Below are 15,067 nucleotides of genomic sequence, written 5' to 3' on the forward strand. Positions count from 1 at the left end.
CATAGTATTTGTGAAGGTCTATGGTTGAAGATGATACTTGAAGAATTAAAAGCCCTTAACAATATACTTATGAAAATATGGTGCAACAATCAATCAACTATCAGTATGGCCAAAAACCCAGTACACCATGAAAGTACTAAACATGTGGAGATCAACCGCCACTTTATTAAAGAAAAATTGGAAGATGGAACTATTGCTCTGATGTACATTCCAACGAATTAACAGATTGCAGATATTTTAACAAAAGCTATACCTAAAAGAAACTTTGATGACATAATATCTAATTTAGGTTTAATGAACATATATGTAAACTAGATTGAGGGGGAATGTAGAAAAATAAAAGAATAAATTAGTTTTGTTAGCTATACAATTTCTGTTTTCTATTATAAACTGAGGCAGTCACAAATTTAGTGAAGAATAACCAAATTTTATTATTTCTTCCTCCCCATAATTCTGTTAAGAGTTTGTTAGAATTTAAGTTGTATATATACACCTTTGATGAATGGAAATGACAAGCAGAAACATTATTTCCTCTATTAAATTCTTTACTTTCCAATTGAAATCCACTAAGAAACGTCTTTATTGGAATCCATCTTATAAGCTCTGAAATCTGCCATCAAGTACCTAATCCCTAGAGCTCCTGATGTAATATCTGGCTGCTGTATTTTGCAAAACTTGCTTCATTCTTTCATTTTTTGTTTTGTCATGGTTACAGCTAATATTCTATAGCACAACCTGAACATGTAAGTGACAACATAATTCCATAAATGATCTCCGATGATTTGATATAAAATTCTTTAGCAATAAATTTTTGTGGGATCTTTGAAAGAGAATATTACTTCATTTGTTAAGTTTCATCCCCAGCTAAAGTTTTAAATTAATCAATCTTTCTTGTCAAATTTGGAACAAATGAATCTTACTCCCACATAATGCCTTCATAGAAATCAGCCCTCTCTGGCTTCTCTTGCAGCATATTTCTTTGGAAGTTTATATTGCACCACCAATCAATATTTCCAGTTAAATGAGTAGCCATGCGCAAAATTCCAAGGAGGTGGAGCATTCAATGTTATTCCAGATTCCATTACAATCAGGGGCACATTTAGAGCGTTTTCAAAAGAAAGCTTTCTTCAGCTTAAACAGAGAATTGAAGAGGTTAGTGAGATCTCCAATATAATTGGCAATCACGACACATTAAAATTGAATATTTGAAAGTGTTTGATATTCCTTGTTTCATTGCCCCATCTCCTTTACTTTTATTTTTTCCTTTCCAAGAATTCTCAGTTAGCTTAAAATGCAAGTGATAGGTAATCACAAAACAAGCAAGTGTACAGAGATGTAATGCAACAGTAATATTTGACACCACCAATAGCCCCTTCTTTCCAGTGACGGTGAATGATAAAGATTTGCACAAGCTCTTCCAAAATGTTGCGCGAGACATGCTCGGAACCCAAAATATTAAAGAATTGCAACCGCAGATGGGAGCAGAAGACTTCTCATTTTATACAGAAAAGATACCAGGATACTTCTTCTTTCTGGGAATGAAGGACGACGAGAAAGGACAATTCCATTCTGGTCATTCACCATTCTATTTAGTTAATGAACATGTTCTTCCTTATGGTGCTGCGCTACACGCATCATTGGCCATCAGGTATCTCCTAAAAAATCCAACCCAACTTACTTCGCAGAAGGAAAGTTATCATGATGAATTGTGAGGTGCTGGAACTTCTTTATTTCGAGCAATTCTGAACTGCTATCGAGAAAATTTTCCTTCCCGCATATTAATCCTTCTTTCTCTAGAAATTTTATGTATAATTCTTGTGGTGGATGTTAGTTGTTAGATAAAGTAAAAAAATAATTTTGCTTGTGTAAAATTTTGGGTTGGCATAATTTGAATAAAATTTTGTTTTTGGTTAACTTTGAATTAGTTTGACAACAGGTAGATAATTATTATATATTTAAGCATTGAAGATAATAAATGCGTACTAATATATATATACATGTAGTTTACATGTTTATAATAGAATTGATTTCTTATTCTAAGGTCAAACCATATGGGAAAAAATAGGAAAAATTTCTACTGTGGTACCTCATCTACGGCATAATTTCTATATATATTTCATATATTTTGGAATATATTTAAATTAATTAATTTCTGCAGCAAAAAAAAAGATTATTAGTATAGCAAAGATACTACTAACCATAATTAAGCTATGGAGAGTGACAATAATCTTCATTTTTTTCCATAAGAGTTGAGATTTACAAGTTATTACTTTTTTGATGCCTATATGATGAAAATTTAAGAAAAAAAAATCGACGTAAAAATAACTGGAATTGGATTATTCTTTGCCTTCTCATTCTCCCAAGAACCTTTTTATATTCCGAATTGAGCTCTGAAATGGCTAGCGTGAATGAAGGAATAGGGATTATAGCATCACCAAATCTAAGTGGGGAGCGGATTCTCTTCCTCCGATAGAATTTCCTCTGTCTTCTTGGGAAATTCAAATTTCACAAGTTACAGACTGGTAAACCCGAATCAAGTAAAAAATTAAATTGAAAAGTCCTGTTTTTTTACCATCCACCGAGACAGAGGCGCGCAGTATTTAATGGAGCATTGAATGCTATTCCATGACATATGGATATTTGCCAATTGGATTCCTTCGCTTCAAATCCCTAATCCCCCTTTACAATCTCCATTATCGTCTGCAGAGCACATGGCAGGATCTGAAATTTGGAGATGGAGATGGCTGAAGACATGTTTCAAGTCGTCAATGGACGATGCCAAGCAAAAACAGAGAGCAAAGGAGAGTGGTTCAGTGTCGAAGACTAGCAGCGTTCACGCAGTGAGATCGTCGCCGAATCGTCGACAGTCTTACAGCTCCATGAACGCTGAAGAACGCGACGAGAATCTAAAAGCGGCCATTATCTACTGCAACAACAAATCGAGACTTCCAGTGGAGGTGTAGCTTACGCCTGATTTCAATTTCACAGTCTTTCAATATAGATATGGATATGAGATTTTTGGTGATAATATTTGATTTTTAAAAAAAATATATATATCTTTTCCGATCGGGTGTAATTCTGCGATTAATTGATTATTTAGTGTGGTATTCTCCTAGAGGAACCAGCTTAGCTTCCCACTTTCTCTCTTGTTTGGTTCATGTGTTGGATCTGTATTCCTCAGTTCGTGTTTGATTGGACTGCTGCTAAATTGTACCAGTATGGTTCACACATTATTTTTTATTTTTAAGAAAATTAAAAAATATATTTTAAAAGATAATAAAAATTGTATACATCATATTTATTTTGAAGTTGAATAAATATAATAAATATTATTGAAAACACAAAAGATTATTATAAATTTAATTTCATTGTCGCTTATTTTTATAATAATTTTATGACATAATTTAAGTAAACATAATATCACATATTTTGTAGAACAAGCTTGTTAAATACCATATTGTATGAGCTTTTTATCGTCTTCTTCAGTGTTAAAAGGTACTTATTTTTTAATGAAATAAAACTGTTTCTTTTTGCATGTTTAAATTCTTTTAGTTAAAAAGAATATTTATGTACCTGCACGACACATTCACCACCTTTTTTAATTGAAATTAAATTATGAAATCACATATCTTTTTCAAATGCTATAAATCATTTTAAAATATTATAAATTCAACATACTCCATACAAAATAAGAAATCTAATTAGTCTACATGTATTTTTTTTTATAAAATAAATCCATCTGTTATAAAAGGCTAGTTAATAAGCAATATACATATTATGCATAATATATGGAACACGTTTCTTCATCCGAAGAGAGTAGGGGTTGAAACGTTATGAAATTCCTTGGGCCATTAAAAAAAAAACTCAAATCTCCACCAGAATTACCATTAAATCGCTATGCCCAGTCATAAATATATTAGATATGAACGAAAAGAAAAGGCAACAACCATAAGTGATTTGTGACAATGCTGAAGCTAAAGAGCACAAAAGCTACTGAACAAAAGGCAAATTGAATTGAAAATCACATGTTATCTAGATTAAGAAACCTGGTCAATGTACTTCACCACTAAGTAGTAATTAAAATTCCATATAAAATGAAAAATAATAACAATAGCACAGTAATCAAAACACCCAGTAAGCCATGCCTTCATTCCATCCTTACTTCTCAGATGAGTTGGGTCCTCTCTTCTTTCCAAAACCAACAACTGCAAAAATCAAATCGGATGGTTAAACACCATACAAAACCACCCAACCAGCTTCGACAATTGACAAGCATAACCATATACTCAAACTACCTATTTTTCACGTTCAGAAAAATTGCATTTTGTTACATGTCTCTTATTTTTGAAATAACAAGTGTAAGACGTATTATAATTAAGGATAGGCACGAAGAGGGTGGAAACCTATGTATAAAATTATTTACAAATCAATAAGGATATCAATTAGTTCTCATACATTCTCTACAGAATAAAATGGTTGACCCATAACCAAAAAGAATCAAAGGTCTGGAACCATCTCTCTCGAATCTTATTTATACACTCTTCCATCCCCTCAAAAACTCTCCAATTTCTTTCTTTTCCCATGACCCAAGAGGCTGCATTTTGTCACATGTCATATAGTAATGTATGCTAATCTCGCCCCATGTTTGGTAGGGAAACTCATGACCTTAACCTACTATTTCCCATCAGCCTAGTTCTACCTCCATAATATCTGCGAACCAGTGTCATTGACTAGTTCTACCTCCAACAGTGTCATTGATGGATCACTAACACTTTGGTTTAGTTCTGTGGTGAAGGGCTGACTCTTAGAAAAGTGGCTACGATTCAAACTAAACATTACAAAACGGCATAACACCTGAAGCTTACGGAGAGTCACCAAACTGGTAACCTCCCCACCTTTTTTATTTACCAAAACAATCTAGAGTATGCACCCACATCTGTTTAGAAAACTAATCAGAGGGTTCTTCCAGTCTTAGATACCTGTTCCAAGTAGATTGGTTTTGGTTCAAACAAATACAAAAGCTTCAATAATCAGTGTCCCATGCAATATTCACCCAACTAAGGTCACTCAGGAAACAATCATATAATTGTCTACTTCATGGATTTTCCAGATTCAATCCATTTGGGACAAGGTTACAGTTTGAGGAAACCACAGATTCACAACCAGCCATATACTCTACAACAAATTCATATTTCGCAATACATGCATTCCAAGATACCAAACTATAATTTCCATAAAATATGACAGTTAAAGACATAATTATGAACTTGCTATAGGAAAGTTTACAGAGGCCAAAAATCACGTAATGCACAGCAACAACAATAACAAATTAATAAAAACTTCCGCCACACTTAAGAGGCACCGAATTCAAGCCTATGCTCAAAAACCACAATTTAAAAAGGAAGTACAAAACGGAGAGATGCGAGAGTAGATTACCTGCTGTGACGAACCGGCGGTTGTATTGCATCCTTTTGTAGGCTCGACCGCGAGGCTTCTTCTTCTTGTCCTGCTTTGCCACCTTAGGGGTTTGGCCTCTCACCTTACCAGCACGAGCTAGAGATCCGTGAACTTTACCTGTAAATCCATACTCAAAATCAAATAAATCAGCTTAGTGACCCTCAAGAGACGCAGATAACACAAAAAAAGCTCGAACTACCCAACAGAGAAAGATGCGAAGGCTTTACCCATGATGTATCGTCAAGAAGGAGATCAACAGAAGAAGCTTTCTTAAGTTTTCTTCTTCTTGACAGCGGGGAAGGTGGAAGATTTTTAGGGTTAGGGTTTTTCAGGTTATTTATAGTGAAATAAAGATGAGAAACCACTTTCGGCCTGAACTAATTCGGGCCGTGAAGCCCAAAAGTGAGTCAGTGGGCTAAGCTTTAGGCCTCAAAGCCCAGTAAAGCTCGCAATGGTGGCATTTGACAAGGAGGTAAGTTGATATAACTAAGCATTTTAAGAACATTTACTTTTACTCTTAAGTTGAGGAATTAAATTTAAATTTATTTTCCTATTCTGTTTTAAAAATAACAAAAATCATTATAATAATACTATAAATATAGTTCTTAATAAATTTTGGTAGAATTGATTTCTTGTTATGTATACATATAATTGATATGTATTAACTACTTTACTACCTCGATAAATAGAGATTTTTCATAAATATTTTAAAAATAAAATAAAGGGTTGTTAAGCAAAAGCTAAAAACAATCAAATATGAAGTCATTAATGCTTATTTGATTTTGATTATATTCACTAAACTTTCCTCTTAAATCGTAATTAACAAATTAAATTAGACTGTTAATTTCATTGGTGGCTTTTTCCCCCAGTACTGGGCAAATTACTAGTGATTAACGATTGAATGGAACCCAAATAATGAAAAATTATATTTGGTGAAGGAATATAATTTATATAAATTAATTTTATTTGCATAAAATTTAAAATACATTTTTTAATAGAAAAAATTAAAACATGTCTTCATTGTTGATTCCCGTCCCTTTCCAGATCAAAGAGATTCTGTCCAAAATTCCGCCTAGAAATAACGCCTGCAACTTCCATCAAATCGCTTATTCCATACTCCCTGCACCACTGAATCCATCCTCCTTTACTCTTTAAACTTCTTTAGGGTTTATCAGAAATCACCCACCACCATAGCCGATCCCATGACAGACCACCCGCCGCCCTTACTTGACCAGCTTGCGTCTGCATCCTTAACAGACGATGGACCGTGTTCCTCCATAAAAAAAGCTCAATTCTCTGACAGAGTTCTCATCCGAGACATCGTGACTCGGAAAGATGGCGGCGCCAGCCTCGCCGGCCGGCACGTGCGTATTGGTGGCTGGGTCAAGACCGGGAGAGAGCAAGGGAGAGGCACATTTGCGTTCCTCGAGGTTAACGATGGTTCCTGTCCGGCGAACCTACAGGTTATCGTGGATGCTTCTGTATCGGATCTGAGCCCGCTCGTTTCCACCGGTACTTGCGTATCTGTTGAGGGCCTGCTCAAGGTCCCTCCAGAAGGAACCAAACAGAAGATCGAGCTTCGGGTTGAGAAGGTGCTTCACGTGGGAACGGTTGATCCGGCTAAGTACCCAATTCCCAAAACCAAGCTCACTCTTGAGTTCTTAAGAGACGTGCTTCACCTTCGTTCCAGAACTAACACGGTAAGGTTTTCATTTTTGGGTTTAAGTTTTAAACTTTTGGAATTAGTGGGGACTGCTCGTGTTAATTGAGATTTGGCATTTTGGAAACGCGAATAACAGGTTGTAAAGTCTGTAATTTATTTTGTGTTGCTTGGTTGGTTTTATTGATGATAGAAAATACAATTTGGGGCAGGTTACGTCCTTCCTCTTGATACTATGCCATTTATGATCAACTGAGTATGCGTCTATGCTATATGGATGGGTTAAATGGGAAATGCTTTCTTTCTTAATATTAGTCGGGAAGGAACTTTATCTGGCAAACTCTGACGATCTTTTTGTGTTTCTTTCTGAAGTCGAAGGAGAAAATATGTGACTTTGACCAAAATTTTGTCTGACCCATCTATCTCAGCTTCAAGCAGAAAAAGTTTTCATCTTTTGCTAGATTGAAAGTACCAGTTTTTCTCGTTTATCTTTACGTATGTGATACAATCTTAGCAGTATGTTAGTTTTAGAAGAATGTTTGATTGCTGTGTATGGTATCAGATTTCTGCAGTTGCTCGGATTCGAAATGCACTTGCTTTTGCCACTCATAGTTTCTTTCAAGAGCATGGGTTTCTTTATGTGCACACTCCAATTATCACCACTAGTGATTGTGAGGGTGCTGGTGAAATGTTCCAAGTCACGACCTTGATTAATGATGCTGAAAAGCTGGAGAAGGATCTAATTAAGAATCCTCCTCCATCAGAAGCAGACATTGAAGCTGCTAAGCTCCTTGTCAAGGAAAAAGGAGAAGCTGTTGCCCAGCTGAAAGTTAATAAAGCAAGCAAGGCAGATATCACTGCTTCTGTTGCTGAACTCACAAAAGCAAAGGAGAATTTCTCAAAGCTTGAGGAGAGGTCTAAGCTTAAGCCTGGTATTCCTAAGAAAGATGGGAAGATTGATTACTCACAAGATTTCTTTGCCCGTCAAGCATTCCTGACAGTTTCTGGGCAACTACAAGTGGAAACATATGCCTGTGCTCTTAGCAGTGTCTATACTTTTGGCCCTACTTTCCGTGCTGAACACTCTCACACTTCAAGGCATTTGGCAGAATTTTGGATGGTGGAGCCTGAACTAGCATTTGCTGACATCCAGGTTTGTTTATTTTTGTGTTTTTGACAATGCAGAATGAAATTTTTACGATTCAAAAGTGAAGTTTGTCTCCATGTTGTGTTCATATCAGCATTTAATGTGTTTGTATGTACTGTTAACTGATCCTGAATCCTCATCATCCACATTGAATATCCCATTGGGCATTGTTTAAGTCATTGAAGTCTGAGAATTTCAGTTCTGTTGACATCTAGAAGTTGCAAATGAATTTGGTGCCCTGTTTGGATTTTGATAAAATTGAGTGTGGTAGTTGGGATGGAGCATCCATGAATAATTTTCCATTAATCAGACCATTTATGCACGCAACACTCTGTGTTTCTCCGTTAGCCAATATTCTCATCTCTCAGATTGTGCCATAGTTTCTACATATATTTAGTGAATATTGCCATCTGTTAGATTGTATCTCCACTCCTACTTTTTAACATGTTTACAAAAAAATTTTGAATATATTCTGTAGGATGACATGAACTGTGCAGAGGCATATGTGAAATACATGTGTCAATGGTTGCTTGATAAGTGCCTTGATGATATGCAATTTATGGCCAAAAATTATGACAAGGGTTGCATTGACCGTTTAAACCTGGTTGCTTCAACTCCATTTGTACGTATAACATACACGGAAGCAGTGGAACTGCTACTGGATGCTGTGAAAGGTGGTAAGAAGTTTGAGAACAAAGTTGAATGGGGGATTGATTTAGCATCTGAGCATGAAAGGTATATGAACTCGTGTTATAATATGTTCATAAGCTTGAAATGAGGTTACTGAATTCTTTGGTTTGCTTTCTCATGCAGATATTTGACAGAGGTTAAATTTCAGAAGCCTGTTATTGTTTATAACTACCCAAAAGATATCAAAGCTTTCTACATGAAGGTCAATGATGATAAAAAGACGGTTGCTGCTATGGATATCCTTGTACCAAAGGTAAGTCATTATATTTTTTGCGTTCTAAATGCTGTATACAATAGCCTTATTTGTAAGTCTAAACAAAATTGGTTACACTTCAGGTGGGAGAACTGATTGGTGGCAGCCAAAGGGAAGAACAATACGAGGTTCTTCGAGAAAGGTATAAGAAAGTGCATCAGGCATGCATGTTGAATTGTGTTTGTAATTATTTACACACATAATAATAAAAGCTATTTGATATTCAATTTGTAAATTTGGTGGTAATAAGAACATATTTGACGGGCATGCATTGCAGGATTTTGGAGATGGGACTGCCTCTAGAGCCTTATGAGTGGTATCTTGACCTGCGCCGATATGGAACAGTGAAACACAGCGGGTTTGGTCTTGGTTTTGAGCGAATGATTCTTTTTGCCACAGGCATTGACAACATCAGAGATGTTATTCCATTCCCAAGATATCCAGGGAGAGCAGATCTTTGATTTCTTTTGCCTAGACGTATCTATAGGTTGAATCTCTTGGTAGTTAAATTGTTATTACACATGCCAATACCCTGTTTTTCTTGAGATATATTTATTTCCTGTTTATCTAGTATCACCCAAGCTAGAAAGGATGAAGAAATTATATTTGGTAGAATATTGGTTGTGTTGGAAGTAGTTCAAATTCAACTGTTCATCGATCTAAGATTGATTGCAGAACATTGGATCAGACTTGGCTGTTCTGTATGAATCTGATCCGGTCCTTTACCTTCTAGCCTCTTTCTTTCATTGTCTTGTTTTGTTTGATTTATATATATTCAGATGTTTCCAAGTTTTGTACAAAAATTAGAGGGCAAATTATAGAAATTCTTCTATTGAAAATTACCATTTTGATGTTAACCATCATACTAATCTTGATAATTTATTAAATCAGAACAATATATAAACGTTATTAAATGAATTAGCAATTGTTATTAACAAAATTATTTTAAATGAAAAAAATTAAATTCATTATTTTTGAAGTTTTTAAATAAAGAAATTATTTATTATTAAATTAATATTGCTTAGTAAATTATTATTATTATTTTTATAATTTCTTTATATTTTGATATATTTAAATAAATGAGTAAGGTTGTTATAGTAATTTAACTGCTGAGGCATAAGATGTATACTAATTTAAGTATTATATGTAATTTCAAACTCGTTCGCAGTGTGTAATAATTAAATGTTGATTATAAGTAATTTATCCGAAAAGAAAAAGAGTATAAAAAAATTAATCTGAAAAACAAGAATAACAGAATAGAAATCTTAATTATAGTTCTAAACGATGACGTTTCAACGTCCCGATTCTCGTTTTCGAAGACATTTCTGTCGCTGGAGCTATCGCGTACTCGTTTCAATTGACGGGAGCGGACCTGAGTTCTCTCGTTTCTCTTTCTCTCCTCTCTCCCGTTGTGTTTTAACTTAGAAAGTAGGAATCCACAAGGACAGAGATTGAACACGATGAAGAAACTGACGAGAAAATGGCGGAATTCTCATGATGACAAGTTCTCTCTTCCAACTCGAGATGATGACGATTCTCGTCCCATCGACAGTCAAGGTCCCTTCTCTCTTGACGAATTTAAGCCCGCTAATCAATTTTAATTCTTTTTTTCTTGATGTCTCCTATTTTTATTCAGATCTAAACCTCATTTCTCACCATTTTCGCATCAATTTATTTTCTTAGAGCAAGAGGAGTTTGTTCGATCACTGGAAAGGACCCAAGCTCAGCAAAGTCGTCAATGGAGGGTATATATGTTTTTTTCTTTTTTTTGTGTGTAATTTTCCATATATAATATCTTTTTCTTTTTTGTTTTTTATTTAAATAAAATAAATATCGATTCCATGCAGACCGTTTTCGCAGCACTTGTCTTTTGTTACGCAGCATTTCTTGTTTACTCCATCTTTCAGCAATTTTCATCTCCATGGGAACTGGTACGAATCTCGCGTTGCTAATTTATCTACTGTTGCTTTCTTGGTTGAATGCAACAACCATTTGTCAATAGATTTTGAGCACGGCATGGTAGGTTTTTTCCGCTGACGATGTTCATTAAGTTTCTTTCGAGTTGTTATTGTGTCTGTGCTATAGGAGTACAGGGATTAGTGATAGAAAAAAATCTGATCTGACTCCATTCTGGGGTTTTATTGCATCTTAAGATTGGTAGCCATTAAAGCAGTTGGCAGACTTAATTACAAACTGAACACGAGCAAATGCTGTTCTGTTTTGTGTAATTCTCCTGATTTCCACAGTCAGAGGGATTACGAGCACAGATGAGGCTCAGACTAAGAGCTGTTTTCATGTATATTGAGTTGAATCTATGACTAATTGTTTCTGGTGCTGCTTCTACTCTATAGATACTTTACATTCTATGTAAGGTGCTTTACTAATTCTTTTTAGCACTTATCGCCCTTCTTTTCTAAGGAAATATATCTGGTTTTCTCTTCTGATTAACAGCGGTTTCATGCCTACTTCATGGATGAGATCAGCTCATGGATGATCATATGTGCAGGTCTGCTTTACACTTGTCCTGGTTTATATGCAGTCTCTATTAGCTGATTTACGTTTAATATTTATGTTGTGATTATTGTAGCTTTGCTAATAACTGAGACCACAGTTTACTTGCTGTAAGTGTACATTCTTAAGTTTTTTTGTCCCACCATGTAGCTTTCCCTCCCCCTTCCATGAGGATGATTACCTTTCTCTGATCCATGCTGGGACAGAAAATCTTTATGTGTATTATTTAGTTCTATCAATTTAATGAATTAATTAAACAAATGAATATAGTTTTGTCTGTTACTTTGAATAATGAATTATTGGTTGCTTCTGTTGTCTTGGTCTTGATTAGCTTTTTACTAGATGGTTGATTTTGATATATGACAACCTTTCAAATTAATACTCATGTCAGTCGCTTCAGAAACAGCAAAATAATTTGAGTGCTCAAGTAGAATATATGTGCATGTGCACAAGTAATAGCCATTTGTGAACTTTTTTAGAGGGAAAGTAAAACCATATTTAAAGAAGATGTAGCAAGGGGGTGCAACCAAGTACAAAATGAAATAGATATTTACGACAGTCTCAAGGATAAGGAATTTCAATAAATCATAAAATCAACACCATCAAGATGGACTTCCTCTTGAGCACAATATCAAAGATCCTAAACTAATGTTCTCTCCTTCTAGATAACCCAGCAAATGATCAATGGAATGAGTGAGATGATCTTCGTTTTGGACTTTGTCGCATTAATAACGTTCCAAGCCAAATTTCTCTCTTAACATCCTCCCAGATTGCTCACAACAGGTTAAGAAGATTGAGAGCAGAATTCTAGTCTTCTTTTCCATAATAAGAAGAGAAGATGACTCGGGGACTTCCACACATTTCAAGTATAAAAACCAGCAATTAACTGCAATACAGCCTCTCCTAACCAGGTTGTCTAAATTGAGGATCCTCACCCACATAACCACCTACATAAGAAAAGCAATACAAGAACAATCCATAGTCTGGTCTTACAAATTGTGTATATTTTAGGTTTTCACAAAAAACTTATCCTTCTTGTCAAATTTCCATTCAGGCATGTCCTTTACCAGAGGCTGCCTATTGGCTCACTCAAGCAGCGCCTAAGACTAATCCAATCTTCAAGTCCCAATCATTGAGGTTCTGGGTGAGGACATTCCAAGAAGAACGTCACTGCACCCCTCTGAACAATTCCTGATCCTTGCTTCTTTATGCCATACAATGAAGAAAATTTGGGGCAGATTTCTCTTGAAAGTTTACCCATGCTGCAGTGATCAAAACCAGAACTGGACTCTGTATGCATTGCCTACACTGAATTTAGTGCCATTCACAAAAACGTTGACCCCATATTAATGCACATACATGGGCTATAACCAAGAGGCAAATTGCTACTCGTGCCTGAATGACAGCACAAAATGCTCCATAAATTTTGAAAACAAATAATCTTGCATGTCAAACACGGTTTTTTTCTATGTTATTATATAAATATTCTTGAAATTCTGTATGGCTATTATATTTTTCATTGACTAAACCTGAAAATACAATCATTGTCTTGAAATTAACAGATCTAGAGCGGTTCACTAGTTATTCTCTATGTTATGGTCAACTGAAATAACTTGACCGTATGTTAGTTAAAACAAGAAGATCGTTCTCTTGACAGTAGAAGAAATTTTCTTTTGCAAATAATATGGTATGTCTATCTCTCTTTCACAGAGTTTGACTCTAATCATTCAAAAATTGAAAAACTGTTGGTCGATTGATTTATTGATTAAAAATGCCTTGCTATGTAACTGCAGATAGAAAGTCATGATTTGTCCTGGTACTGCTAAATTATGCATATAGTGCTAGTCTCTGGAATAATATTATTATTCTTACACCTATCTGCTTGCATTTGAAAATCACCTCTAAGATGTTTCTGTTTTGTTTGTTTTTGCTGTTGTCTTCTCTCTTCTCCCCCAACCTAACAAAAGAAAAGAAGAAGTAAAAAAGTTTAATGCTTGTTTCATTAGCAGATTGGGTTGCTGTTCTGGCGTGCTCCTTGGCTATCACTGGTCTACTTAATAATTCAAATGATCATGCACGATGGATTTGGTACTCATGCTCAGTTGGCCTTGCTCTGACAGTTTTTTGGTTGTATTATATGCTGAGGTACGTCAACATATCGAAGTTCAATCTTTCAATGTTTTTTTGTTTGGTTTTACAACTTTGTACGTGCATTAATATTGTTAATAAAATTTTGATCAGACAAAAATAGGTTGGTATAGTCTTATATGGTATCTCTTTCACCAATATTAACAAAGATTTGGGTTTTCGTATGTCCGAATCTAGGGCGCTATTTTCCCTCTGTAATCATTAGTAACTAATTAAACAATTAAATTCACTCATACTGGCAAATGTATTCTTATTTACCACTCAGTGTCGTAATTAGTGCTAATTACTCTGTAAATCCTATTGTAACATGATGTCATTCAATTAGCAAGTCAATATTCCAATATCTTGCACCATGCCTTAGATTCTCTTGCGTCAGTTAGTTTGTACAGTTTATCTTGCTTGTCTTCTGCTTGTGCCTGTACAATTTATAGTTCGTCCTGCTGCAAGTTCTAATCTGCTTGTCTTATGATGATTGATTCCCATGTGCTAGCATGCCAAAATTTCACTGGGATGTCATCTGGCTTCCGTTTGGACCTGTTAGGTATGTTCTATTTAAATTTTTTTACTTTGTCGCTGAAACTCCTGTTAAAACCAGTTACAATCTTTAGCTCATTTGTGAAATTGCAGCGGAGCTGGGATGTGTCTCTATGTAAACCATTTACTTGTTGAATCATCTGAAGAAGTAAGAAAACTTCGAGGCTATATGTATTCTTATAAAGCCAGCTAGTTTTTGGAGTCTGCTGTCTGGAGATACTATTAGTAGAGGAAGCGTTTCACAGTTCAGAGTTTGCTTACCCGGGTTCTTTAGAAATAGGATTAGAGGCTAGCTACCAACGTGGGTTTGAATATATAGAATCTCCTTTTTAGTGTAGAAGCACGGATTTATAAAGATTATAAATGGGCTTTTTTTTGTTCTGGTTGCTGTTTTATCAGTCTGTTCAACAGCTTAATGTGTATAGTTTTGATTGGCAACATTCATTGCATTTCTTTGGATATTTGAATCAGTAGTTACTGGCCTAATTGATGTTCCTGAATCGTAGATATCCTGAATTGGATCCCTTTCGTATTAAAGTCTAAGTAATAGTTTGACAAAAATGTGTCACAACAAACGTCTTAAAAAATTAATGCGAAGGAGAGTGTCTTGCAGGAATGAGAATATCAAACAAATGTAATACAAGTTCGCCTTAAAAACCAATTTATA

The 15,067-nt window shown here is 35.1% G+C and overlaps 3 protein-coding genes and 1 pseudogene across 3 annotated transcripts; 3 read left to right on the forward strand and 1 right to left on the reverse strand.

The window, feature by feature from the left end:
• The first annotated feature begins 1,021 nt into the window (after window positions 1-1,021).
• LOC110812421 (IAA-amino acid hydrolase ILR1-like 4 pseudogene) lies at window positions 1,022-1,712 on the forward strand (annotated as a pseudogene).
• A 2,282-nt stretch (window positions 1,713-3,994) lies between these two features.
• Window positions 3,995-5,813, reverse strand: LOC110812400 (small ribosomal subunit protein eS30z/eS30y/eS30x-like). Its single transcript, XM_022039172.2, has 3 exons — window positions 5,685-5,813; window positions 5,437-5,574; window positions 3,995-4,205 (listed from the first exon to the last, which is right to left on the reverse strand). The coding sequence occupies exons 1-3, from the start codon at window positions 5,686-5,688 to the stop codon at window positions 4,159-4,161; spliced, it is 189 nt and encodes a 62-aa protein (XP_021894864.1). The 5' UTR covers window positions 5,689-5,813; the 3' UTR covers window positions 3,995-4,158.
• Window positions 5,814-6,509: 696 nt separating this feature from the next.
• LOC110812442 (asparagine--tRNA ligase, cytoplasmic 1-like) lies at window positions 6,510-9,939 on the forward strand. Its single transcript, XM_022039225.2, has 6 exons — window positions 6,510-7,157; window positions 7,680-8,270; window positions 8,743-8,999; window positions 9,078-9,207; window positions 9,291-9,349; window positions 9,485-9,939. The coding sequence occupies exons 1-6, from the start codon at window positions 6,660-6,662 to the stop codon at window positions 9,666-9,668; spliced, it is 1,719 nt and encodes a 572-aa protein (XP_021894917.2). The 5' UTR covers window positions 6,510-6,659; the 3' UTR covers window positions 9,669-9,939.
• Window positions 9,940-10,508: 569 nt separating this feature from the next.
• On the forward strand, window positions 10,509-14,886 carry LOC110812422 (histone-lysine N-methyltransferase). Its single transcript, XM_088207090.1, has 7 exons — window positions 10,509-10,764; window positions 10,891-10,952; window positions 11,055-11,138; window positions 11,659-11,713; window positions 13,728-13,863; window positions 14,357-14,407; window positions 14,494-14,886. Exons 1-7 carry the CDS (start codon window positions 10,668-10,670, stop codon window positions 14,591-14,593), a joined length of 585 nt encoding a protein of 194 aa, XP_088063216.1. The 5' UTR covers window positions 10,509-10,667; the 3' UTR covers window positions 14,594-14,886.
• The last annotated feature ends 181 nt before the right edge of the window (window positions 14,887-15,067 follow it).

Source organism: Carica papaya, chromosome 7, assembly GCF_054855325.1.
Source record: "Carica papaya isolate Zhongbai chromosome 7, ASM5485532v1, whole genome shotgun sequence".
NCBI lineage: Eukaryota > Viridiplantae > Streptophyta > Magnoliopsida > Brassicales > Caricaceae > Carica > Carica papaya.